Source organism: Sorex araneus, chromosome 10 (genome assembly GCF_027595985.1).
Source record: "Sorex araneus isolate mSorAra2 chromosome 10, mSorAra2.pri, whole genome shotgun sequence".
Lineage (NCBI taxonomy): Eukaryota > Metazoa > Chordata > Mammalia > Eulipotyphla > Soricidae > Sorex > Sorex araneus.
In genome coordinates this window covers 51292318-51320206 of record NC_073311.1, presented here as the reverse complement: position 1 = coordinate 51320206, position 27889 = coordinate 51292318, and the positions used below count along the sequence as shown (strand labels likewise).

Sequence of the window (27889 nt, the reverse complement as noted above, 5' to 3'; positions counted from 1 at the left end):
AAAAATGGAAGAGCACTTGGAGAGCTCTAAATCTCCAGAAGGGAATAAAGAAAGGACAGTGGAAGTCCCAGAAGGGAGAAGAGAGATTATTTCAAGAAACAATGCTGAGAGCTCTCTAAACCAGGGGAGAGAACTACTTCTACTGTTCATGAAGTCCATAGGGCACTTTTGTATTTAGCTAGTTATAGTAATAGACACATAATAGTGAAATTATCCAAATTAAAATATATTCACATATAAATATTCAAAAATAGCATCCATCAAGTTAGCTGAAGATGGACTGCCCAATTGACTAAGGCATTAAAAGAACTACATAAAATTGGTATCTAGTATTCTATGTGAATTATTTTTTTTAACTTTATCCACAGGGGATTTATAAATGATAAGTATAAAGCATTTAATTTGCTATTCAAGTATGTATTGCGTCAAAACATTTATTAAATTATCTTGAAGCTATATAATTCCAGGTATAGTTTTACATATTTAATAAGTTTACAAACACATAATTTTAACTTTTTTGAGGTACATTTTGAAACACTAGACAGATATTCTAGAAATAGATAATTGATATTAATATAAGATTCAAGGTAACATTCTTAGTATCAGTAGACCTACATCCCACCCTTTCACCACAAGAAAACCTAATTAAGCTGTTGTTTGCAGATGTAACTATTTTTCTTCTCACAGGAATCATCCAAAAATCCTTCACCTGGTTTATACGTTATGCATTTCTTTGTGTTGAAAGCTTGAGGCTCTTTAAATCTGTAATAAAAAATCAAATGTTAACAGATGATTAAAAGAAATAAAAATATTCAGGGGTTCTCATTACATTGAAAGGTTTCCAAAGGATTTAAAAAATACTGATATATTGATCATAATTCTTTTTCATTCTTTAGCCAAAGTTTTCAGTTTCAGAATACAATCTTGTGACAGCTTTGTGATTACTTCAGTAATCAGTATCACTGAGGTCAGAGATTTTATTTTTGCATTTAAATAAATAATATCTGTTACCTCTATTTTGTTAAAGGTACATTAGCTAATCTAGTCTAAAAATCAAGTATAAAATCAAGTTTGTTTTGTCGCAAATACCATAACAAAGAATGGAAATGAAAAGTCAATGATTGCAAATATAAAAAATTACCAAGAATATTTGAAATATGGAGAGTTCTAAGAGTACTGGAATCCAGCAGAATAAATAAAGCAATGGCTCCTGGTTCTATAACATCATCTGTGAGGCTGACAGTTGGACAATATATCACAGTTGGACATGGGCATCCATAAGCAGAGTCTGCACTGAGGCAACATGAAAGCAGGTGTAGAAAGATTTTATGACCACAGCTTCACAGATTTAATGACACCTGAGCATGAACTTGTAATTTTAAGGATGTGGGTAAAACTGCTATTTTTTTTAAATTCTCAGGCCCCAAGCAGGTAATTTTTGAACATATTCCACAGTATCACTTTCTATGTGGAGCTCTAAGGATAAACGCATCAAGAATAGAAAAGGCCTGAGCTGCCAGAAACTTACAGAGCGGGGGAGAAGGCAGAGCCATTCAGCCAAAACCAGGCACCGCGATCCTTATTGTAAGAAATTCCAATCCAGTAAAAGTACCGACTGCGCCGGACAAAACCCTGCTTGGAAACAAAGTCAGGAATAGAGACCTAAACTGAATGAACGCGGTGGGAAAACATAGATTTAAGAAAGTCATCATCCGAAATCTGAGTCTGCCTCTCCAACCTGCAGACGAAAATCATTTTTTTGCATCTGACTTTTGAAAGTATCGCTCACTGGCTCTCTCATTTTCTTCTGATCTGGCTCAGTGATTTATAGTGAAAATATATCACAAAATATTATTTCCACAGGAATCAAAACTATTTAAAAGGGAATCAATATTTTCATGGGTCACTTCTTTCATGGATCAGCAAACTGGATCTCAAATCAGCAGTATCCTGAATTCTTGGGCAAGTGGTGGAATTTTTTGTTTGTTTGTTTCCTTAAGAATTGGGTTTGGGGAGTTGAAGAAATAGCTTTAAACTGGACATAGAGTAGCAGCACTTTAAGTATAAAATAATAAGACCTATATTATTTAATAAAATATACTTTAGCACGTGCCTTTTGTGCACTGGTCTCAAAGTTTAATCTCAGGCATCATGTGTCGTCCCTCTCAGAACCAAAGGGCCAGCCCGAGCACTGAACCGACAGACTTTTATGGCAGGGTTGATGTCCGCACAGCGGGCCTGAGCATCACGAATAATGGCTCAGCTCCCATGAGCACTGCTTGGAAAGTACTACAACACAAGGAACTGGGATTTTCATGAACTCAGTTCCCATTCCTTTTCTAAAATATACCCAAAATAGACATAGCTACTTATACATTCAATTGTAAACTAGAATCACAAACTTGTTTAGTTGGTATTTAAATAAAAAAATAATGACCTTTTGGGGGCTGGTGCGATAGCACAGCGGGTAGGGTGTTTTCCTTGCATGCGACCAACCCAGGTTCGATTCCCAACATCCCATATGGTCCCCTGAGCACCGCCAGGAGTAATTCCTGAGTGCATAAGCCAGGAGTAACCCCTGTGCATCGCTGGGTGTGATCGAAAAACCAAAAAAAAAAAAAAGAAAAAAAGAAAAAAGAGACCTTTATCTTTTAGATCTTCTTAAATTCTCTGAAAATTCTCTCCTACTATATTGAACATGTCTTGATTTTTTGTTTCTGTAATACACATCTTTGAATAAATGCTATGTAGGTTTTATAATTATTGTTTTGAAGCAAAGAAAATTTGTAAGTCATTATTCAAAATGACTATCCATTATAAAAAGTGAATCACATTATTCAGTTTATATAGATAGTATATTTTCCTCAGCCAGAAAATGTAGAAAAATAGAATTAAGTACATGCCAGTTCATCTTTGCTGTGCAACTGAAGGAGGCTGGAATTCTTGGATTCACAGAAGTTCCTACTCGCTTCCCAGCTCTTTTGCTCAATGGAAAAAAAGTAACATTTGCATTGATGTCCAAGCCACCCTTCCGGACAAAAACAGCAGCTGTCAGAATGATCTAAGAGAAAAGACATCACTGATGAATTAAGAGATTCCGATTTTTCAGGGCTATTGACCATTTTGAAAAGCATTTACTGATAATTTTACTGATATCTCTTGGGGCTAAGAGATAGTGTAACAGGTAGAGTGGTTGCCTTGCACACAGGCGACTTGGGTTCAATTCCCAGAATCCCATATAGTCCCCTCAGGACACCAGGAGAGATTCTGGATGCAGAGATAAGAGTAACCCCTGAGAACTGCCAAGAGTGGCAAACCAAAAAAAAAAAAATCATATTGGAACTCTACAGACATCATTGTTCAGGGCAAATTAATGTATATATAAATAGGTAGATGGATACGTAGATAAATATCTAACTTCCAATCTTAATTGTCTAATTTCCAAATCATTTATTAATAGCATTTGATGACAATTGATCACAATAATGGAGTATATTAAAATATTTAAGGCAGGGTATAAGATAGATAAGAAATATCTAACTTCTAATCTGAATTATCTAATTTCCAAATCATTTACTAATAACATCTGATGACATTTTGGCCACAATAATGGAGTATATTAAAATATTGCAAGGCAGGGTATAAGAAAGATAAGAGTAATGGTGTTTAAGATGAGGAGAGAATTATCTAGAAATATATTTTTTTTAGGAAGTGACCAAAACTTGAGCTTTGTTGTTTATTATTTAAATTTTTTGTTGGGTTTTTGGGTCATACCCAGTGATGCTCAGGGGTTACTCCTGGCTCTGCACTTAGGAATTACTCCTGACTGCACGAGGAATATATGGGAGCCGGAGATTGAAACCGGGTCGGCGATAGGGGAAACCTCCCCGCTATACTACTGCTCTGGTCTTAGCTTTGTTGTTTGGGGTATTTAAAGAAGAAAAATATTTAAGCATATTTCCTGAAGGATAAAGAGCAAGGCATTTAGGGATAACCCTGGTATTATAAAAAGGATAGTTTATTTTCAAAACAGAATTGAATGAAGCACAGTCAGAATTTCTATCAGCTTATTACTGATAGTACTACAAACATTTTTTTTCTTAGTCATGTACGTCATGGCACCGGAGCCTGTACCACAGAGCTTTAATTTTTCACTATATAAATAAATGATAACTCGATGACATGATTAAAGCTAATGACATTATCTCATATTACCAAAGTTTATCATGTCAGCACATTCCATGCTTTTATCTTATACAAAGTTACACAAACCTTTTATATTCCCAAAAGCTACAAAAAAAGGAAATAGTTTTAAACAAAGCAACCTATGATCACAAGAGACAGTAAGACAATGTAGGCAACATAGAAGCTATTTAGAAAAATACATTAAAAAATTGGGGTTTTGAGCTTGATTTCACTGAATAAATATATCAGGAGTCTTTTTACTACAGTGAAAATCATGAAGGAAGCATATTCAAAAGAAAGCAAATATGAGTAATGGACTCTGAGAAACCACAGGGCAATAATTTGAATTAACTAATATTGAATGTAATTTGGTTTTGATCAGTCATTAAAACACGAATACCCAGAAAGGAAAAGTTATGTCACTGCATTCTCACTCAACAAATTAAATATATGTTATATTAATATATATTAAATGTGAATATTCAATGCAGTTTATAAATTTTTATATTAGACAACTATGAAATCTGTCCTTTTTAGATCCACTTGCATTGCAATGTGAAATCAGAATTCTCTGTGACAAAAATGTGAAATGAACTGTTTTTTTTCTAACAATGTTTTCCAAAGTTTGAATCCTACCTTCCTGCAATCCTGGCGAGGGGGTTGGCGTAATACTTTGATTCAAATATGCTGCAAAAAATCATTAAAAATAATTAATTTATGAAAATATATTACACATCAATAAAATAAAATCTAAAATTAAATGACTTTATCAGAATTTTATACATTTCAAAATTAAAAATCCTTACGCTTATTCAACAAAATTCCTAAAAGTATCATCAGGAAAAGGCACAATATTCCTAAGATTCCAGAGATCCACCTCCACTGAGTGGTCCGAAAGGCTGGAGAGAAAGAAAAGAAAGGAAACACTTTAAAAGTAAAGCATGGGAGTTGTAGTTCTTAAAAATCACAAAAAAATGAAAAACGAATCAATCATTTTGTGGATTTATAGACCCACCCAGATGAACAGCTATCGACTTAGTAACTTTCCCTAATTCCAATCTTCCCCTTTGGGGACCACGTATAGATTGCGCAGAGATGCTTCTCTGAGGATCACATGTGGTGCCAGGAATCAATCCCAACACGGCCAGTGTAAGGCAAATCTCATATAATGTACAAGTAGTGCTGTGCTTTCTCTGATCACAAATGCCAATATATCTACATGACATACTTCTTATTCTTCAGGGAGATCATCTATACTTTTACTTCTTTACTATCATCCAGGTACAATTTCTTGGCTATACTATTTATTTAAATTTTGGAAAAGAAAATTAGATCTTGGGTAGAAAGGTCAACAAATTTTATTTATGCCCTTACATAACTGAGGTTGATTTTTTTCAATTTTATACAAAAGTCACAGGAAGAATGTACATAAGAAAACTAAGGATCCATTACAAATATTGTTTCTTCAAAATATTAATGCTTATAAAGATTCCAGTGAGAAATGAAGTAAGTTTTTTAGACTCAGAGTCTTTGATTTACTATGATTTCTCATTGTCAAAATAATACTTCCGGAGATTTCCCTTCTCCTAACTGTAATGCATTCCCTATCTGAGAGAGCTCTGGCTCCTCTCAACAACCTGGAGGTCACATGGAAATGAGTAGACTTGGGACACCCTGGGCTTGGTGTGATAAGAAGTTCCCCAAGAATGTCGCATCTCGTGATCTATAATATTTTAATATTAAAATGACTTTTGACCCATACGGGACCATTTTTATAGAAAACACACCAAATGTTCCCGGGACCCAAAACCACTCCTAGCGTGTGGATCTAACACTCAGTGAGTGGTGTTGGCTGGCTTTCCCCTGAAGGACTGAGTTTGAATAAGAACGTTGCGCAGACAAGTCTTGCCCTCCACCCTTGAGCCACATCTCTACCCATTAAGCAACTATTGTTTTCATAAGAGCATCACATTTTCTCATATCCAAGATTGATTGCTCACAGATACTGCTTATTGCAAGCAAGTGTGAGGCCCCAGGTTTGACCACTAGTAGCAGATTCCCTTCTCCCAGCAACACTGGGTCTGGGGGCTCCAACACTGCGGGACCCGGGCAGCTCCACATGGCTGGGTCAGAATATTGAACAGTCCAGTCTACTCTTCCAGGTCGAGTGTCTCTGGAGGGGCCTGTGTCCTACAGGCACAGCTATCAGAGCTCCCTCTAATCCCGAAAGACAGAGTACTCTGCATTAAAACGCAGCGCACTCCCAGAAAGTATTTCATTAACAACAGCTCACTATGTCAAAAGTGAACCTGAGTGACTTTGGGAAGTCGCAACAAACTGTAAATGAAAATATGAAGTACACTTTGAATCATTGTTATAATAGTTCTGTATTTTTATGCTCTAATGTTTCTCAAAGCTGAACCTGGTAAATACGTTTCTAGTCAGGATATAGGACTGTGCCTATCAGAAACCATATTTTAAAACTGTTGGGAAAACTTCACAAAATAATATCTATAGAGTATCAGAAAGATAAAAAGTGGAAAATTCTGATATCAGGTAAAATTCTTTTAAAAAATAATAAAGACCACTTATTTCCAAAATCCCTGCTCCAAAGTTAATCAAATTAGTGGTTATATTACTCACTATTCAATTTTTTAATTTTATAGCTTGATCCACACATACCTGCCATGGGAGACAATCTCTCAAAGGTGAAATAGATAAGGATGAAATAACTTTTTCCAAATGTTGATTCTGAAGTTCAGCTAGAGGTGAAGGAATCCAAAAGCAGCATTGAAAGATACCTAAAAGAAAAAGAAAAAAAATGTGTATTTAAATAAAATTCTTAAATAGTCTACCAGTAAGACATTGTTTATAGTACCAGCAAAAAGCACTAAAATCACTAACTTCTAAAATGTTCTAGAACCACAATACAGGAAATTCTCACTGTGCTTGCGTCATGTCGATATTTTCAGTCATAAAAGGCGGAGTAATGTTTTTTTCTTAATGTGTGAACATCAAAATTGTCTAAAAATTATTTGGAACATGGGCAAATCAAAGGTAAGTGCACATAGCATTTTCTACTTTTAATAATGATAGACACATGTTACTTGTCTTAAAAGATAAATTAATGGACATAGTCTACAAGCAGCTGATTTCTAGAGAAAGCTTATTCACGAAGTTACTTAAATAAAGATAATTTACTAGTGAGAATGCTAAGTATTAGTAGATCTTGGGAGTTTTCCACAGTCACTGAGTTTGAAACACAGGCAGTCTCTATCCACGCAATATATTCTAATTCAGCCCTGACTCTTGGATTATATATTGTGTAGATTTCATCTCTCTCCTTGTCAAAGTTATTAATATCTCTATTTCTCATTCTGAATTTCTGATTTCTGCTTCATTATCTCATCTACATCAAAAGAGAGAGCCAGAGTGGCATCCCAACACTGTTCCACTGTTCCATAACACACATCTCTGTGCTCTCCAACTGTCTCAGGACATCTAAAGCACACTGTAGTGCCTCATCCTTTTAAAAGTCTTTCTTTCATTTGTTTTGGGGCCACACCCACTGTGCTTCAGGATTTACTCTTGGGATCATTTCTTGGGCTTAGCAGACAACTCTGGCAGTGGGGATTGAATCTGCGTTGGCTACAGCAAAGCAAATGCCTTGCCTGCTGCACTGTCTCTCCAAGCACCCTAAAAAGTCTTTGATATTCCGTCCAGCAATGAATGAATGTTCCTTTCTCCCTGCATTGTATTCCATTCTTTGTAAATTGCCAGAATCCAGAAACAACGTGAGTGCCTGAGGACAGATGACTGAATAAAGAAACTATGGTACATTTAAAGAATGGAATATGATGCAGCTGTTAGGATAAATGAGGTTATGAAATTTGCCTATAAGTGGATGGAACTGGGGAGTATCATGCTGAGTGAAATGAGTCAGAAGAGAGGGTCAGATATGGAATGACTACATGTATTTGTGGGCTTAAAGAAAGGCAATATTAAACTAATATCCAAGGCCAAGGAAAGTGGCTCAGGAGCACTGGTTGACTGAAAAGCACCACAAGGATGTGGGGGCTGGGGTGGAGGGTAGTTAAGATAGAGGAGGATCTGTTTTGACAACATTAGTTGGAAATGAAACACTCTGGACAGGAACTGAGTTTTGAAAGTAGGTAAAAAGATATTAATGATAACCTTTCAGCATCTGTATTACAAAACAGAATGCCTAAAATGAGAGATAGATAGAAAGACAGACAGACAGACAGAAAGACAGACAGACAGAGACAGAGAGAGAGAAAAGTGCCTGCCATAGAAGCAGGCAAATATGGAGGGGGCTGGGGAGTGGGAGGGAAACTGAGGCAGTGATGCTGGGAAATTACACTGATGGAGGGATGGGTGTCAGAACATCATACGGCTGAAACCCAATAATGATGAGCTTTGTAAAAAAAATTAAATAATTAACTAATTAAAAATGTCTTGACACATTCCTCAATGTTCCTTTTCTTTCAACTTGACTCTAGCTGCTCAATTTTCCATTTTAAAAATAGATTTAGTTATTCTAATTGTGACCTGGGTTGTCTAATTTAGATGATACATTGATATATCAATTTACATATTGTTTTCTTGTAACTTTCTTTCTTAGTGGAAACTTCAAATGCAAACCAGGAACATAAAATGAGTCTGGAGATCAGAGACCTTGATCCATAATTAAGAAACTATAAATAAAAATTTACTACCCAGTCCCATTTAAAAGCAGACAGCCTCGGGGTTGGGCATTAACACAGAGGTTAAGGTACATGCAGTGCGTATTCCTGACCCTCCTCAGAGTCTGCACTCTATGGTCCCCTGAGCCTTGCCAGGGTGACCCCAGGGCACTATAGCTGGGCACTACTGGGCTCTTACATGAAACTTCCAGTCCAATTGGCTGAGACCGGCTGGCAGTGGACCCAGCTTCCCTAAACCCTCCTTAGGATGGTTTCCTAGCACAAAACAAACAATCAAATAATTTTTAACTGTTTTTAATTTGTAAGCCTAATAAAATTACAAAAGCTGCTCCTATAGACACAAAACAAAGTGTTTGAACTCAAATTTGTTTTCTTCATGTTCATAAATTAAAAATTTGCTATACTTTTATTTTTTCCCCCATGAACTTTTGTGGTAAGCAAGCAGATGTCTGTGCCGGGAGCCATGTTTCTGCTTAGGCCTACTGAAAGATTTGAGGCCTACCAGACAATGTAGCCCAGGATTTGATATATAAATCACCTGCTCCCCTTCTCTCAGGTGCAGAACTAATGTTGGCCTCAGGTTTCAAAACAAACTAAAACACTGAATGTACAAGGTGTTTCCTGTCCCCGAGATTAAGATAAAGCCCCTTGAGATGAGGGAAGGAAGAATGAGATTATGGTGCAATGAGGAAGGGGTGGGCGGAGAGACAAGGGAGAAGTGAGAACACCAGCTGGTTTGTTAACCAGAAGGGTCCAGGCTGGTCAGAAGCTGGTTGGTGACATTCACCTGTCACTTAAATCGGCTCTTTCCTAACCAACATCTTGAATCACTTTGGAATTGGGTCAACATCTGAAGATGATCCCCTCCTCTCTGTGGAATTGTGTGAGATTCCTTTTTTTGTCAGAGTAAACTAAACATTTCCTAAAAAAATTGTTAAGATATTTGTCATAAATATTAGTGAGATAGTCTTTACAATATATACGAGATATACAAATTAAATATGACATTATGCATATAACATATAAATATAATTTATATCCATGTATAGAATATATTATATATCCATAAATTTTGTATGAAAATAATTCACACTTTTATATATGGGATATGTAAACACAAGTAGAGAGTGAAGGAGAGAAAGAACTTGCCAATATACAATATCAGATGAGCATAAGTAAAAATGTCTTTGGGCCTAGAAAATATGTGGCACTGAAATTCTAGGATTATGAACTTTGGGAAATTGTTGACCCCTTTTTAATAGTACTTCCTGCTCTGCTAGTACCTATAGAATAAAATAGGCTATATCTTGTAAACTTCTGTTTTTTTCAACTTTTTTTGCTTTGAAATAAGTATAGATTGACAGAGATTTGCTAAGATAATATGTTGTCATGTGCTATATTGTACACTTAGTTTTTCCCATTTTCAAAATATTACACAACTAAAGCATAAAACCAAAACATAGACATTGACAATATCATAATTCATTGACCTTATTTTTATCTTACAAGTTTAATTTGCAATTTTTCAGTATGTGTTCTAAAGACCATAATTTTACTCAATTCTGCTACTTGCAAATATTTGTATCTCTGACCACAGCGATTATATAAGAAAGTTTTGCTTTTTTGTTATTGCATGATAACTGTAATTACATGATCTCAGGTTTTTCAAAATTATTATTCTTGAAAATTACTAAATGCAACAAATTAGTTACTCTGAAGTATGGTTCAGAAGAAGCAAGATGAGGACAAGAAAAATAGTATAGGATGAAAAGCACTTGCTTCACATGCAGCCAGCCCCAAATGTACAGTGCCAGAAATAGTCACTCAGCACTGCTGGGTATAGCCCAGTCTCCATCCTATCCAAAAATGAGAGAAACAAGAAAGCATCAAAAAGAAAGGAAAGAAGAAAGTAAAAGAGAAAGAGAAATAATGAGAGAGAAAGAGAAGGAGAGAAAGAGAGAGAAGGAGAGAGAAAAAGAGAGAGAGAGAGAGAGAGAGAGAGAAACAAAGGACCAAAAGTTTCCCTTTGGTTACAAATATTTGCTTAAATTACTTGGCTGTGAAGATCACACAAAGTAATTAAAACCAAGGGAACTCATTTAAATTTGCTCTGCCTCTGAATATTCTTGTGTTAAAGTTAGTTTTTTAAATATAGCATTTTTTAATTTTAAGTAAAGCTATCATTTTACTCTGGCAAGTTTAGCAATTGAAAATTCAACCATGAATACTGACCACAGAGATTGTATAAGAAAGTTTTGCTTTTTTGTTAGTGCATGAATTTAAATGCACCAAAAAAAAAAAAAAAGAGAATGACTCATCGTTCTTGCATACACTGGTATACTGTGATTTTATAGAACAAGGACAGGTTAATAAAGGACACGGTGTAAAGAAAAGACATATTGTTTCAAAATTTCTGAATTTCTGTTTGTAATGTACATCTCTTCTGATCAGTGGGTCCGCTGATGCAAGACTGAAAGCAGGCAGGGGTAAGAGTCTAGTGTATACTCTTCAAAGAGTGTGACGGCAGCATTGTGGCTTTGGAACCCTGTGTAGCTGGAAACTGTCTCTGCGGTGACATTGGGGTGGACACTGGGTTCTTACTCTGAACCAATAACACACTTAAGATGACAGACTGCTCACTTGTTGATATCAAAAGCTCGCGTGTCTTAATAAGTATAAAAATAAGCACACAATGAACCCAAAAGTCCTTGATTTCCAGAAAGGCACACATTTAGGAAGACAGAGAATTTCTGTCAGAACCAAAAACTTAAAACAGTTTTAAGTGCAGGAAAAATTCCTGTAGTAGCTGATAAAATGCTGCATGGATAGAAACAAGCAGAATAAATCTGAAAATTTACACTATAAAACTCAATGGTCCATACTGTTGATCACTCTTGGATATAAAGAAAAGATGGAAATGACATGAATGAGTTGAGAAAAGCACTGTTCTTTCATTATTTTCTAAGAATGACCTAAATCTTCATAGGAAAGTGACAACAAATTCCTCACATCAATACTATAAGTGCCAAAAACTGATATAGACCCCTGCGAAATGGCACAGAGTGATTAATGAAAAATCATCATTCTGCCACTTATGTAAAATGCACTGAATTCACATGATAAATATGGATTTCGAACAAAAGGATGAAAACAACATGTAAACTGATGTATATTGCAGACAGAAAATGTACCTATTCTTATTAGACTAAATAGCATTCAATCTAAAATAAAGCAATAGAAGACGTGGATGGAGATTATACGTTGGTTAGAGGATCAATACACCAAGAGGACTTAACCCCTATCAACAAATACATGCACCAAATGAAGGGACAGCAAGAGTTGGACAGCTACTGCTAATAAAACTGAAGAAATAATTCAAGGACAACATGATAACACCCCACTTTCACTTTGGATAGATATTCAAACAGAGTATCAGCAAGGAAATAAGAACCTTATATGAAATTGGAAGTACTGATATACATAAATATGAATATATAAATACATATATGAATATATGAAATTGGAAGAACTGATAATATGTATTATCAATGCTTCCAATATATATGAATATATATGTAAAAGTAGTGCAACTGACATATATACATGTATATATACATATATAAGTATATGTATATATGAAGGCATATATGAATACCTATGAATATATATATGAAGTTGGAAGCACTGATATATATATACATATATTAATTCCTATGTATATATGTATATATATCAGTCCTTCCAATTTCATATATATTCATTTATGTATTCATATATGTGTGTATGTGTGTGTATGTCTGCTGCTATATTTGATTGTTATATATAACAAAGACCTCCATACCCAGTACCTGTCTCTCTATGGTAACCTGTTAGGTGAGCCTTGGGTTTTCACTCTAAGCACTCTAAAGGTAACATATCAGTTATTTCTGAAAGTCTAAAGCCTATGCATCTTTACAAAGTAGCAATAAAATTACCCTATACCTATGTCTTAACCTATATACCAAAAAAATTACACTGTAAAACTCAATGGTCCATATCTGTTGATCAATCTTGGATATAAAGAAAACACTGGAAATGACATGATTCCCCAGAGAAAGTCCCCACTGAAAACCAAAACCAAACAGGATGTTTTTAGAGCAGTTTGAACTTTTTAGTCTAGAAACTCATGCTTTCACTGTTCCACTAAACTTTCATCTGCTCAAGTCAATTTTACATCTATAATTTCTAGTACTGTAAAAAAAAAGTCTGAGAGAAAAGACGTTGAAAATTTGTATAAAGGACTATTAAAATTCTGAAAATTTCTCTACTCTCTTGTTTTTGACAATAAGAAAATATATGACATCAAGATGTTTTTATTTCTCCCAATTCATAGGGAAAATTCAATAATTATGATATTTGACAACAATTCTAAAATGGGAAGGCAATTTTGGAGTTTAGCATATTATAATTTGTGGTGGAAATCATACATGGTTTATCTTTTAATTTGGGTTAAACCCTATGATCTGAACAATACCCATGCTTAAATTTCATATTTGAAGATAGTGAAAATTATCAAGAAGCTAAATATTGTATTGCTACCACCACGAGTAAAAGTTAATATCATAAGCTTTTTCTACTTCCAATAGATAAAAGGGTAGATACAAGGCCTTAGTGACAGTAGAGGGAATAAGGAACTTGCAAAACAATTAAGTTAGACTGTCAATGAAATGGAGAGATATTACATTAGACAAGGTGTGTGCCTTTCACAAAGCTGACCTGAGAACCACATATGGTACCTTAAGAAAATTATCAAGAAGCTAAATATTGTATTGCTACCAAAAGATAAACTCAATCTCAGAAGTGACCCCTGAGCATGGACCCAGGAATAAGTCCTGAGCATTGCTGGGTGTGACCCCCAAACAACCAATATGTCAAAAACTTTGTGTAAACTCTTTGTCTTTGTTTTGTTTGCATGTATAGCCAAACTTCTTTATCCACTCATTTCATGTACTTAGGATGTTTTCATATCTTGGACATCATAATGAATTTGGAATGAATATCTGCATGGCTTCTCTTTTGGCTCATATCTTATATGGGGCCACACAAGGACGTGCTCAGGAATCACTCCTGGCAGAGCTTTAGGGACAACATGGGGTCCTGGAGATCCAACCAGGCTTGTACAAGTGCAAGGCAAACGCCTTCACCTCTGTACTCTCTTTCCATCCCCAGTATAAATATTTTTGAATGAGTGTTTTGGTGCTCTGAGGATAGATGCTTAGGAGTGTTTCAGATAATACATGAGCTTTGTTTTTAATTCTTTTATATCTCTCCATACTGTTTTCCAAAACATCTGAATTAATTCACATTCCAAGTAGCAGTGAATGAGGGTTCCAATTTCCTCATATTCCCACCAACAATTCTTGTTTCTGGTCTTTTGTCATTGGCCATTGACACTTATGGGTAGTTATATCTCTTAATTGTTTTGATTGCATTTACTTATAATTAGTGCCAGTAATTTTTTATGTATTGTTAATCACCTGTATTTCATATTTGTAGAGATATCTGTTCATTTCTTCTCCCTATTTATTGATTGGGTCATCTGGGCTTGATCCCTGGGTGCAGGAGATTGGAGGAGGCAGACAGAGGATCTTGTTTCCGGGTCTCATTAAGCCTGGAGTCCAAGGTCACAAAATTCTGCTTTTCCTGGTTCTGTGGGGCTTCCCTCATGTGTGAGGTTTAGCCTGAGTGTCAGGAAAGCGGCCTGGAGCGTGGCAGTGGCTGGGTAGTGGAGCCAGATAAATACCTCATTGGCCAACCTCCACTACCTCTACTACCCAGCCACTGCCACGCTCCAGGCTGCTTTCCGGACTGCGTGGCCATACCTATTTTCCATCATTTCCGCACCATATTTGATGGGGTTCAAATATGGTGTGAACCATGGGGACGGCTGTAGGGGCAATTGGAGGCCGCCCTAAAAGTGGTGATTTCAATGTCAAGATAGGACTGAAACGGTCGCCTGAAGAATTCCACATCAGGACCCATGGCCTAGAATGGAATGAACAGGGTGAGAGATTGTCTGAGTTCATCATGTTGACCAAGACCATCCATGGTAACTCACAGTTCCAGAAGGCCAAATCTAAACATTGGACTTGGGAGTCTCCTGGTAGACAGTTCCACAATGAATTTGACCACAACACATTCAATTGAGAGTTTTGCCTGACCAATATCGCTATTGTCCCAAAATTCCAAATGAGATTGGACCACCGTCTCCTTCGTGCAAAATTCTACTTCGCAGAGCAGGGAGAAAGGACTGCAAAGTTTAAATTTCAGAAGAGAACTCCCAGAATGACCAAAAACTGGGCACTCTTTGGCACTATTGAGGCAACGTGGGAAGATGCCATCATTGACAACATCGACAGCATCGATGAGCAATACAATGGCTGGTTCAGCACTTCCATGACTGAGCAAAGAATGCTGAGAGTTGAAAAGCCACAAACAGATGCCTTTTCACATATGTAAGATGTCTTTTGTTTCGGTGATATCTTTTCCAGTGAAGAAGGTTTTTGTTTTGAGATAGTTTTATTTGGGCTGGAGGGATAGCACATCAGGTAGGGCATTTGCTTTGCACGAGGCCAACCCAGGTTCGATTCCTCCGCTCCTCTCAAGAGCCCAGAAAGCTACTGAAATTATCCTGCCCACATGGCAGAGCCTAGCAATATACCCATGGCATATTTGATATGCCAAAAACAGTAACAACAAGTCTCACAATGGAGACGTTACTGGTGCCTGCTTGAGCAAATTGATGAACAACGGGAGGACAGTGCTATGGTGCAGTTTTACTTATTTATTTTAATTTTATTTTACCTGCCAATGGAGATAAATCACTGAAGATACGTCTGATGTGAACACCATGGAGTGTTTCATTTACATTTTATCCAACATATTTTATGTATCCAGGCCCAATGCATAAATCTTTAATTGTGGAGTAGAGTGAGATATTTTTCCCATGTGCCTAGCCTGTTTTCCTACTACCATTTATCAAAAGGCATTTTATTTTACCATATTTTTTAGTGAAGCAAAATAATTTTATTGAAAGAACTTTATTAACAGAACATGAGAGTAGATAAAGAGAGGAATACACATTCAAGAGAGAATGTTTTCACCAGAGTGAGAAGATCAGAGAGGAAACCAAGGAAAATATGTGTTCAAGAGAGAACATGGTCTTGAAATAAGCCTCCTTTTTCCATTTTATATTTTTGACTTATCTATAAAAATTTTATTCCATTGATCTGAGTTTCAATTTTTTGTGAAGTTTGTCTAGTGTTTGTGTTTGTGAAGTGTGTCTAGTATTTTAAAGACTGTTTAATGTTTCCTACAAAGCTGGTTTCAAGTTTGTGCAGTTTTTTTTTTAACTTTTTAATTAAATTTTATTGAATTGCCATGTGGAGGGTTACATAGTTCTCAGGATTATGTCAATTATACAATACTCAAACACCCTTCCCTTGACCAGTGCCCCTATTCCATCACCAACCACCCCAGTATACCTCGTCCCCCCCCCCCCCGTCCCCGCCCTTGTAATTGATAAGTTTCACTTAGTTTACACTTTATCTTGGTTACATTCTGTTTCAACACATTACTCGCTATTATTGCTAGGGTTTCAAGCAAGTCCCATTGTTTGTTACATAACTTTTCTATTTTTTTTCCCCCCTCGACCCACGCCACCGAGTTCACACCTGTTTAGTATTCACCACGCTGCCTGACAAAGGGATAAAAAGCGGAAAAGATGGTTATTTCCTGTCATCAGCAGGCGTGGGGCTCTGGCTTAGTTGATACTCTGGTAGAAAGTCTGCAGTTTCTGGAACCAAAAGTAGTGTGCTGGTATCGGCCCCGGCTTGAGATTCCACCAGCATCCCGCTGTTCCATGTACATAATTCTTTATTCCCTTGTAACCCATTCCCATGCCACCAGGTCCGTGTCAACTTAATGGACATCATACTATGGTCAACGCCACGCCGCGTTTCTTCCTGAGAAAGAAGGATATTTCTTCTCAGCTGGCGTGGGGATATGGCTTAGTTCAATCTAGAGAGATGGCTACCACTTTGGTTGCCTTCAATATTTCAACAAAAAACTTACTATTCTTGTTAGGGTTTCCCACCAAAGTCCGACCCGTTAAAAGGGAACCATTTCATATTGCTCATGATTAGATGACATTAGGTCGTGCGGCCACGGCAGCGGCCGCACGGTTTTGTGTTTCTGTATAAAGTCCAGGGAAAATTCTGCCTGAAATTCTATCACTACAATCTTTTACCCTTTTATGGAGCTCATAAGATGGGAAAACCTAGAGAAATACCGGGCCCCCGCACGGGCGGAAGTGGGAAAGCTCCCTTGTCCTCCTCAGTCATACTGGGGCTGCGGGCGCGGCGAAGTGGGGAAGCCCACGTGGCTGCACTCTCTTTAAGTGTCCGATGTGGGCGGAGACCGGTACTTCCCCGCCCTCGATCCCCCGCCAGCTGCGCCGCGCATTTGGGTGCGTCTCTCCATTTTGTGCTCAGAGAAGTGGGGTGGAGGCTGTGCTGTGCCCAGGAGAGGTTGAGGGAGAGAGAGAGAGATTAAAAAAAAAGAGAGAGAGAAACGCCGGGCCCCCGCACGGGGGGGGCTGGCAGAAATGCTCAAATCACATACTGCAGGTTGCTGGCGGGCTGCTGGTGTCCAAAGCAGCTCCCTTGTCTTCCTCGGTCATATTGGGGCTGCAGGCGCGGCGAAGTGGCAAGTTTGTGTAGTTTTTAAACTACTGGTTTTCAAGGAATTTTTCTATCATTCCTTTGAACTTGAATAATGACTAAGCTGACTATTCTTGTTGATATATTTATTTAATTAGACTTATTGCCTATATAGTACTATTCTGTTCTGCCCTATAAAGTTATATTTCATAGATCCACTGTGAAGATTATGGAAATTATTTGTACATCATTTCCTTCTTTAATCTTTCTGCCTTCAGAATTCTATCTTTGTGATTACAATACATCTTGAAATCTTTTTATTTGGGTTCATTTTAACTAAGACTCTGAACTTCTTGAATCTGGATGCATTTATCTTTGACTCTGGAAAATTCCTATTTATAACCTCTCTGGTCAGTTGTTCTTTACTGATCTCATGGTCTAGCTTCTCCAGAAGCTTCTATGGCACTTTTATTCTTTGTTCTTGAATTCTTTTTTGTCTTGTTTTGTCTTTTTGCTTGTGTCCATACTCTGTGCTCATGCTTACTCCTGGATTTGCACTCAGAGATCTTTCCTGGAAAAGCTCAGGAGACCAATAGGAGCTGAGAATCAAGACCATGTTGGTCACATGTAAGGAGGTGCCCTACCAGCAATACCCTTTTTTCAGCCTCATGTTTTTGTCTGTTTTTTGAACCGTTCTTATAAGTTTTTGATATGTTCCTTTCATTTCACACTTTTTTATCTTCTGTGTTTTATTTAGTATTTTTGTATCTTGTCTTCAAACTCATTTACTCAATTCTCCAGATGTGGTTATTTTGCTACTTAGGCCTTTCAGTACATTTCTATTTCTATTTTTAGTTCTATAACTTCTAATTGGCTTTCTCATGTCTAGTCTCACACTTTCTCTTTCTTTATGGGCAGCTTGGGCTACGGCTTCTGTAAACCATTAATAAATTACACCAAGGATGCTCAGAAGATATCTTCTGAAATGTTAAAGAGTTGGTCAGTGCTGGGGAAACCTTCAAACTGTTACCCTCATCCATTAAACCTGACGGACTTCGATGTGCATTCCTTATGCCCACTGTAATGCCGTGGAGTTTTGATCCTAGTTTTATTCTTACGTGGTTGTTGATTTTCATTAAACTTTCATTTTCCATGTCAAAAATTGAAATTGAAATGAATCACATTTTCATTACAGCATTATTTAAAATGTAGTAAGAATTCTAAATGCCCACTGACAAATGAATATATAAAGAAGGTGAGAGATAATTATCCCATCAATAAAGTTATATATCTTATGAAACAAAATTTCTTGCTCTAATGTGAATAAATTTTTTCAGGTAAAACAATATTTCTGGATCTTTAAAGTGCTATGTTAATTCAGATAAATAGAAAAATATAAATGAGTGTAACCCCACTCATATATGGAAGGTCAAGAACAAAACTAGAGCCAGACACATAGGTCAAAGGACTGGAACACACAGGTAGAACCATTGATTCCATCCTGACAGCACATAGCACCTGAGAACCACCCAGTGTGTTGCAGTTGTCTGTCCCAAGCATCACTGGGCCTGAGAAACATCATCACCATACTGAGTACCAATCTATCAGGCTTGCCCACAAGGCAGTCATTCAATGGGAACGGCCCCAAGATTCCCTGGATGTGGTCTGCAAGCACCAACTCCCACTGGAAAATAGACAAATGAACAACAAAAACAACAGGAGTAAAACCCCAACATTGAAATTTTGGGACCGAATTAATAGAGGTTACTAGATGGAATGAGAAAAAAGAGAATTGATAAATTGGTTTTAGGGTCACTAGTATGACAACTAAAGCTATAGTTTTTGTGGCAATCATTATATGATAGGTACAGATATCAAATTATATCACTATATGCCTAAAACTTATAAAATGTTAAACCTCAATGATACTGCAGTAATAATATGAAGATTTGAGGCATGATGTAAACACTACAACACAGTGAGTCACTGTCAGCAATTCTTCCTTTTAAGTTGTAATTGACAAAACAATTATAACTCAACTTGGCTCTTCTCTTCATGAAAAAGTTCTTATAAAACAGGGGAGACAAAGCTGAAATCACTACAAGTGAATTTTTATTAGACAGGCCTGTAGCTCAGAGAGAGAGACAGAGACAGAGACAGAGAGACAGAAAGAGATGGAGAGAGAGGACACAGAGACAGAAAGATATCACCAACAAAGGTTTTGCAAATAGGCTTAGACTTGGACAAGGTTAATGGAAGGGTGTGGAGAAACAGTGACAACATATTCTAATTGGGTTCCCTTGACTTGCATTTATCTTTCATACCTAGACACTGACTATTCTTACCTCACTCATTGTCCTGATAGAGATCTAAATCTAACACCACACCACTACCCACTGGATATAAGAAAGCTATCTAATTATTTATAGATACAAAATCACACAGGGAAGCATACTAAGGATACGGAATAGCAGAGTAGCAGAGCATTTTAGAATGGAAATATAAACAATCAAACAACAATTAAACAAACACAAAATTTGTGATCTAACTTAGAATTAAAAATAACTGTCATAGTTAAGCACATAAAGAAAGCTCATGAATCAGGAAGAAAATTAAGTAGTAAAGGGAATAATTAAGATATATAATAAATAAAATTATCTTGGATCAGGGCATGAGAAATAGTACTAATGACAGTACAAGATAAACAACTTGTGTCCCATGCAGTTGACCTAGGTTTAAACCCTTGTATTCTATATGGTCCTCTGAGCCCTCAGGAGTGATCCCTGAGTGTAGAGCCAGGCATAAGTTCTAAGCACTGCCAAGAGTGGCTACCACAAAAAAATTACCTCATATATAAATAAATTAGGTAAAAATTGCTCTTATAATTAGAAATAGTATAGATGTTGTGGAGAAAAGAATTAGTGAGGCTAAAGTTAGAGATATATGTGATGAGAAGTGGAAGATAAAAAAGAGATTTAGAAAATATGCAGGTGCTCAAAAAGAGCTATATATATATCCAGAAGAAAATTAAACAGAGCGATCATTAAAGCTCCAGAAGCTGAAGAGCAGAAGGGAGTAGAGAGTTTATTTCTAGAAATAATGCTGAGAGCTTTCCAAACTGGGAAGAAACCTACCTATACTGTTTAAGAAGTCCAGGGGGCACCTAATCTAAATGCAAAAGTCATGCCAAGGCACAGATGAGTGAAATTATCCAAATGAAAGTATATTCACATATAAATATTCAAGAACAACTGACATCCAAAAAGGTAGATGAGATGGACTTCCAAATTGAATATGCCATCCTACGCACTAAATGAGAGAGGTGTATATATAAATATATATACATATACTGTATGAATTGCTTTTATTTTAATTTCTGCAAAGATAATTTATAAAACATAAACATAAACATTTAATTTGGTATCGATGTCTATGTTGTACCAAAACATTCATAAAATCATATTAAAGCTACATAACCCCAAGCATGGTTGAACAAATTTTATAAATTTTAAAGTGCATGGCTTTACATAGAGAAAAAATTCATGAGACACCTTTTGAAACATTCAACAGACATTCCAGAAATAGGCAATTAATGTTAATATAAAATGCAAAGTAACATTTTTAATATTGGTATACCTATATACCCCATCACAACAAAAGAATGAATATCTAAATAAGCTGTTGCTTGCAGATATAATAATTTTCATTTTCACAGCTATTGTCAAAAAACGTTTTACTTGTGCTATACCATATGCATTTTGTTGTGTCAAAAGCTTGGAAATCTCTAAATCTGTAATAAAAAAATGTTAAAAAATGAAAATGGAATAAAAAGTATGCTGACAGTGATTTTATTACATTAAAGACTTGACAAGGCTATTAATAATATTGATATACTGATTTTTGTAATTTTTTCATTCTATAGCAAAATTTTTCAGCTTCAAAATGCAATTTGCAAAGACTTTAGTAATTGCCTTCATAATCAATATCACAGAGGTCAGAGAATTTATTTTGCATTTAAATACATAATATATACATATTATGCTTTTATTTTATTTAAAGTTACATTAACTAATCTAATCTAGACAATCCAATTCAAAAAAGTCCAGTTTGTTATTGTATTGCAAATCCCAGGACAATGAATGCAAATGAAATTCAATGGTGGCAAATAAGAAGTTAACCCAAAATATTTGAATATAGAGAATGTGCTAAGAATATTTGGATCCAAATAATAGTGAGTTTTCTGTTGAAATATTGAATGTAATCAAAGTATAGAGAGAGTAAAGTGAAGATAATTAGCCACACAGGTGTGTGTGTGGGGGGTGGGATGGGAGGTATAATACCGGGGTTCTTGGTGGTGGAACAAGTGCACTAGTGAAGGGATGGGGGTTTGATCATTATATGACTGAGACTTAAACCTGAAAGCTTTGTGATTTTTTTATGGTGATTCAATAATAATAATTTTTAAAAGACAGAAAAGAAAAGATTCCAATGTAAAAAAATTTTCAAAAAATATTTGGATCCACCGCCATAAATAAAATGATGGCTCCTATTAGGCAGCATCTGTGACGGTGACAGTTGGACATGGGTGTACACAACCAGGGCTTGTATGAAGGCAAGGTATGAGAGCGGGTGTACAAAGAGATTTTATGACCACATCTATACTCATGTAATGTCACGTGAGCATAAGCTTGCATTTTATGTGTATGAGGTAAAATTGCTATTTTGTGAACTCTTCACTCTCTTTGTACTCTCAGGCCTGTGCAGGTTATTGGACTTAATATTCCTCAGTTTTATATTCTGTGTGGAACTCGAAGGACAAACTCATCAAAAATAGAAAAGGCGAGAGCTGCCAGAAACTTACAGATCGAGGGAGACTGCAGAGCCGTTCAGCCACAACCAGGCGCCGAGATCCTTATTGTAAGAAACTCCAATCCAGTAAATGTTCCTACTGTACCTCAAAAAATGCTGCTTGGAAACAGAGTCAGACACGTGAACCTAAACTCAATGGACGCAGAGAGTACGTGCATCTAAGAAAGTTATCACTCTGCGTTAGATTCTGCCTTTCAATGTCACAAACTAAAATCATTTTTAGCATCTACATTAGAAGTATCATTCACGGAATCTCTTCTTTTCTCAGCAAGGCATTAATGTATAGAGAAAATATGTCACAAAATCTTACTTCTTGAGGAATAAAAATATTTAAGAGAGAGTGATAATTTTCATGGGTCGTTTCTTTCACAGATCAATCAGAGGGATCCTAATTAATAGTGTCCTGAATTCTCGTGCAGGTAGGGGAATTTTCACTTAAGAATTGTGTTTAGGGAGTAGGAGAGATAACCCAAAGTCGGACATGGTATAGCTGCATTTCAAGTATAGAATAATCATACTGATATCTTTAATTAGAAGTGACTGAAGCACATGCCTTAGATGCAATTACCTTAGATGCAAGTTTAATCTCAAGCACCACATGCCCCTCCCAAGTACTGCTGGAGTGGACCTGGTGACCCTCAGTACTGTTCAGCCAGGCGACACCACATGACCAACCCAAACACTGAACCCACCGGCCCTCAACAGCAGGGTTGATGCCCGAGCAGCAGGGCTGAGTGTCACAGATAATGGCCCAGCTCTTGTGAGCACTACACTAGAGCATAAGGAATTGGGATTTTAATGAACACTGTTTTCATACCTTTTCTAAAATATAACCAAAGGACACAAAGTTTAAAAATTAGCTACGCACTCCACTTTTAAAACTAGAATTACAAATTTGTTTGGTTAGCATTTGAATAAAAGTAGTGACCTCTTTGAATAAAGGGAATCAATCTTAAATTCTTTGAGACAATTTTCTCATATTATGTTGAACATATCTTAAATTTTTTCCTATACATACATATTTGATTAAACACCATGTAGATTTGATAAATATTGTTCCTGGGCAGAGAACATTTGTAAGTCATTATTCAAAACAAAACCAGCTATTATGAAAAGTAAATCATATTATTTTGTGTACATAGATAGCATATCAAAATATGTACAAAAAATAGAATGATATACATACCAGTTCTTCTTTGCTATACATCTGAAGGAGACTGGAATTCTTAGATTCACAGAAATTCCTACTCGCTTCCCAACTTTTTTGCTCCTTAGAAATGAAGTAACAGCTGCATTGGTATCCAATCCACCCTTCTGGACAGGAACAGCAGCTGGGATAACCTAAGAAGAAACATCGCCAGTGAGTTGAGAGATTCTGCTTTTTCCAGGGCTGTTTACTCATACACAAATCATTTACTGATAATTTTTAACAAATATTTATTAAAAATCTTCATAGAAATTAATCATATGCTGCTATCTAATATTCAATCATTAATTAATCACATCTGATGACATTGGGTCACAAAAATAGAGTATATTAAAATATGTGTACATGGTTTAACAGAATGAGAGCACAGGTACAAGATAAGGAGAGAATTATCTAGAAATACTTTTGTTTTCAGGAAGTGACCCATAATTAGGTTTTGCTTTTTAAGTAGCAAATTCTATGAAAGGGATATTTTTAGGAGAAAAGTATTTCAGCATATTTCCTGAACAAAAAGAGCAAGATACATAGGGATAATTTTGATATCATGCATGTGATAGTTTATTTTCAAAACAAAGTGGAATGAAACATAGGCAAAATTCTATAATATTATTACTGATAGAGCTTAGAACATTTACTTAGCCATTTCTCATAACACTCTAATCTCTATCATAGATCTTAAATTTCTCACTATGTGAATACATCATAAATCGCACGATGAAAGTTATTACAGTGATTCATATTATTAAAGTTTATCATGTCAATATATCACATGTTTCAACTATATAGAATCACTGTCACTGTCATCCCGTTGTTCATCAATTTGCTTGAGCAGGCACCAGTAAGGTCTCCATTGTGAGACTTGTTGTTACTGTTTTTGGCATACTGAATATGCCATGGGGAGCTTGCCAGGCTCTCCTGTGTGGGCAAGATACTCTCGGTAGCTTGCTGGGCTCTCCCAGATGGGTGGAGGAATCGAACTCTGATCAGCCGCATGCAAGACAAATAATATATACATATAGTTATATATGCCTATTATGTTCCAAGAAAGCTAGAAAATATACTAACGGAGAGAGTTTTAAATAAAGTATCATATGATCACAGATTTGATATGCCAAAAACAGTAACAACAAGTCTCAAAATGGAGAAGTTACTGGTGCTCGCTTGAGCAAATGGATGAGCAACGTGATGACAGTGACAGAGACCGTGATGATTTCAAAAGATGGTATGACAACTTAGTGCTATTTAGAAAAAGTACATTAAAAATTTGGGTTTTGAGCTTGATTTCACTGAGTAAATTTATCAGAAATCTTTGCATTACATTGTGAGTTATGAATCAAAAGGTACCAGAAATCCAAAAAAAGCAAATATATATGTATGTATATATATAGGTTCTAAGCAACCATATGGCAGTAATTAGCATTAACTGGTATTTAGTGTAATTTGGTTTTGATCAGTTATTTAAACATGAAAACCTATTAAGAAAAATTATGTCATTGGATTCTAATTTAGCATATTTGCCATATATATAAAAATACGTGAATATGCACATTCAGTATAATTTGATTTTTTATTAGAAAGTGGTTAATCCTGCAGTTTAAAAATATTTTTGTATTGCTATGTGAAATTATAGCAATTTATGGTTATATGATAGCAAAATCACATAGATAAGAGCAGAATCATCCACATAAGAGGAAAAACATAGAACTACCTGTTTCTTTTCCACCAATATTTTACAAAGCATGAATCCTACCTTCCTGGGAATCTGCAGTGATTCCTGTTGAGTTGGTTGACTTACTACTTTGGCTCAAATATGCTGCATAAAATAATTTAGAAAATTAGTAAATTAGAAAAAGTTTATGAAAAATATATATTATCAGAACAAAATATTTAAAGTTAAAAAGTTTTATCAGTATTTTAATTTTATACATTTCCAAGAAAGCCTTACCCTTACTCAACAGAACTCCCAAAAGCGTCAACAGTAAAAGGCACAGTATTCCTAAGATTCCAGAAATCCACCTCCACTGAGTGGTCCGAGAAGCTGGAGAGAAAGAAAAGAAAAGAAATAGTTGAAAAGAAAAGCACAGAAGTTGCAGTTCTGAAAATCACAAATAATGGAACAAGAACCAATGCATATTGAGAATTTATATCACAATCATCTTTACAATGAAGAAATGTAAAGTGAAGATATCACATCCATAGATTTCCCAAATTTCCCTCCTTTGGGGGCCACTCTTAGACGTACTCAGAAATGTCTCTCCAGGGATCATTTGTGATACCAGGAATCAAATCCAACCTGGCCAGTGTAAGGCAGACCTCATACTTGCTGTACTCTTTCTAACCCCAAATGCCAACATTTTTACATGGCATTGTTCTTATTCTTCAGGGGGGATCATCAATACTTTTACTTCTTTATCACCATCTAACTACAATTGTTTTGCTATATTATTTTTATTTAATTTTCTCAAAGAAAATTAGAGATCTTCTATAGGAAAGATCAACAAATTTGTATATGCACTTACATCATTGAGACTGACTTTTATATTTTGTACAAAAGTCACAAGAAGAGTATTTAAGTCCCCTAGGTATATAAGAAAACCAAAGATCCATTGAAAATGTTATTCCTTCAATGTGTTAATGCTTAGAAAGATTCCAATGAGAAATTAAATGAGTTTGCTCAGCTCAGAATCTTTGATTTACCATACATTCTCATTGTCAAAATAATACGTCTAGAGATATACCTTTCTCCTAATTGCGACGCATTCCCTGTCTGAGAGATATCGAACTGCTTTTAACTCTGTGGACGTCACATGGGGATGAAAAGATTTTGGGCACCCTGGTCTGGTGAGACATTCCCCAAGAAATGTAGTATCTTGGGGATTTATAGTATTTTAACATTAAAATGACTTCTGACCTATCTGCAACCATTTTTATAGAGGTCACACCAATTGAGGATCTAAAACATTCGCAGCAGACATGTAGATCTAATACTACAGTGCATGGGGTTGACTGGCTTTACCCTGCAGAGCTGGGATTGAATTTAGGACATTGCACTAAGTATGTGTCTATCACCTTGAGCCATATCTCTGCCTACTAAGCAACTATTATTTTTATAAGAGCATCACATCTTCTCATATCCAAAATTAACTGCTTATAGATATTGCCCCCCAAACATGCAAGTGTGAACCCCCAAGATTGATCCCCAGTTTTATAACCCCTTCTTCAGCAATACTGGGTGTGGGGACCTCTGCCATTGCAGGGCCTGAGGACTTTACTGAGTCAGTCTTCCAGGTTCAGTATTTCTGGAGTGGTTGTTGAAAGTTGGGGGATAAGGGGACACAAGCAGTATTATTGGGGCTCCCCTGGGCCCCTCAAAAAGAATAATATCATTTTTATCAATTAATTAATTACTAATTAATTGTATTAAGTAATTGAAGCTCACTCCCAGAAACTATTTTTATTAACAAACAGCTCACTAGTGACTTTGGGAAGTCACAAGAAATAGTCACAAAAAATAGTAAGTCACAGCAATTTTGATCCCTGCCATTAATGGGTCTGTATTTATGTGCTCTGATGTTTCTCAGAGCTGAACCTGGTGAATTACATTTCTATTTAGGATGTAAAGATGTCCCTTGAGAAATCACTTTTTAAAATTTTTGGAGAAACTTCTCAAAATAATTTCTATGCTACAGAATGAAGAATCAGAAAAGTAAAAGCTGAAAAGTACTGATAAAAAAGTTTTTATCTGATAGGAAAAGGTTTTTTTTTTTAAAAAAAAATACCACTGTTTCCAGAAGTCCTGCTCTTAAATTTGCAATATTCATAGATATGCTTTCACTATTTTAATTTTATAAGTTGGTCGGAACATACCTGCCATCAGAAACGATGTTGCAAAGGTGAAATAGACAAGGATGAAGTTCCTCTTTCAAAGTGCTGATGCCAGTTCTGGAATTCAGAGGTGAAGTAATCCAAAAGCAGTGTCGAAAGATGTCTAAAAGAAAAAAAATGTTATTTAACTAAAGTTATTGGATCATCTATCAGCAAGGCACTGTTGTGCAAGCAAGAAGCAGTGAAATCACTGACTTCTAAAATGCTCTAGAACCACAATACAGGAAATTCTCACTGCTTGCGTCATGTCAATACGTTCACTCTCATAAACGGGGAGTATGATGGTTTTTCTTAATGTTTGAACATCAAAATTATTTAAA

At 36.0% G+C, this 27889-nt stretch overlaps 2 protein-coding genes across 2 annotated transcripts; both read right to left on the bottom strand.

The window, feature by feature from the left end:
- Positions 1 to 641: 641 nt before the first annotated feature.
- On the bottom strand, positions 642 to 6874 carry LOC129399159 (natural killer cells antigen CD94-like). Its single transcript, XM_055118453.1, has 6 exons — positions 6868 to 6874; positions 4992 to 5084; positions 4822 to 4872; positions 2904 to 3061; positions 1529 to 1632; positions 642 to 762 (listed from the first exon to the last, which is right to left on the bottom strand). Exons 1-6 carry the CDS (start codon positions 6872 to 6874, stop codon positions 642 to 644), a joined length of 534 nt encoding a protein of 177 aa, XP_054974428.1.
- A 69-nt stretch (positions 6875 to 6943) lies between these two features.
- On the bottom strand, positions 6944 to 27667 carry LOC101558164 (natural killer cells antigen CD94-like). Its single transcript, XM_055118451.1, has 6 exons — positions 27552 to 27667; positions 25630 to 25722; positions 25435 to 25497; positions 23664 to 23818; positions 22470 to 22573; positions 6944 to 6986 (listed from the first exon to the last, which is right to left on the bottom strand). The coding sequence occupies exons 1-6, from the start codon at positions 27556 to 27558 to the stop codon at positions 6944 to 6946; spliced, it is 465 nt and encodes a 154-aa protein (XP_054974426.1). The 5' UTR covers positions 27559 to 27667.
- Between the last annotated feature and the right edge of the window lie 222 nt (positions 27668 to 27889).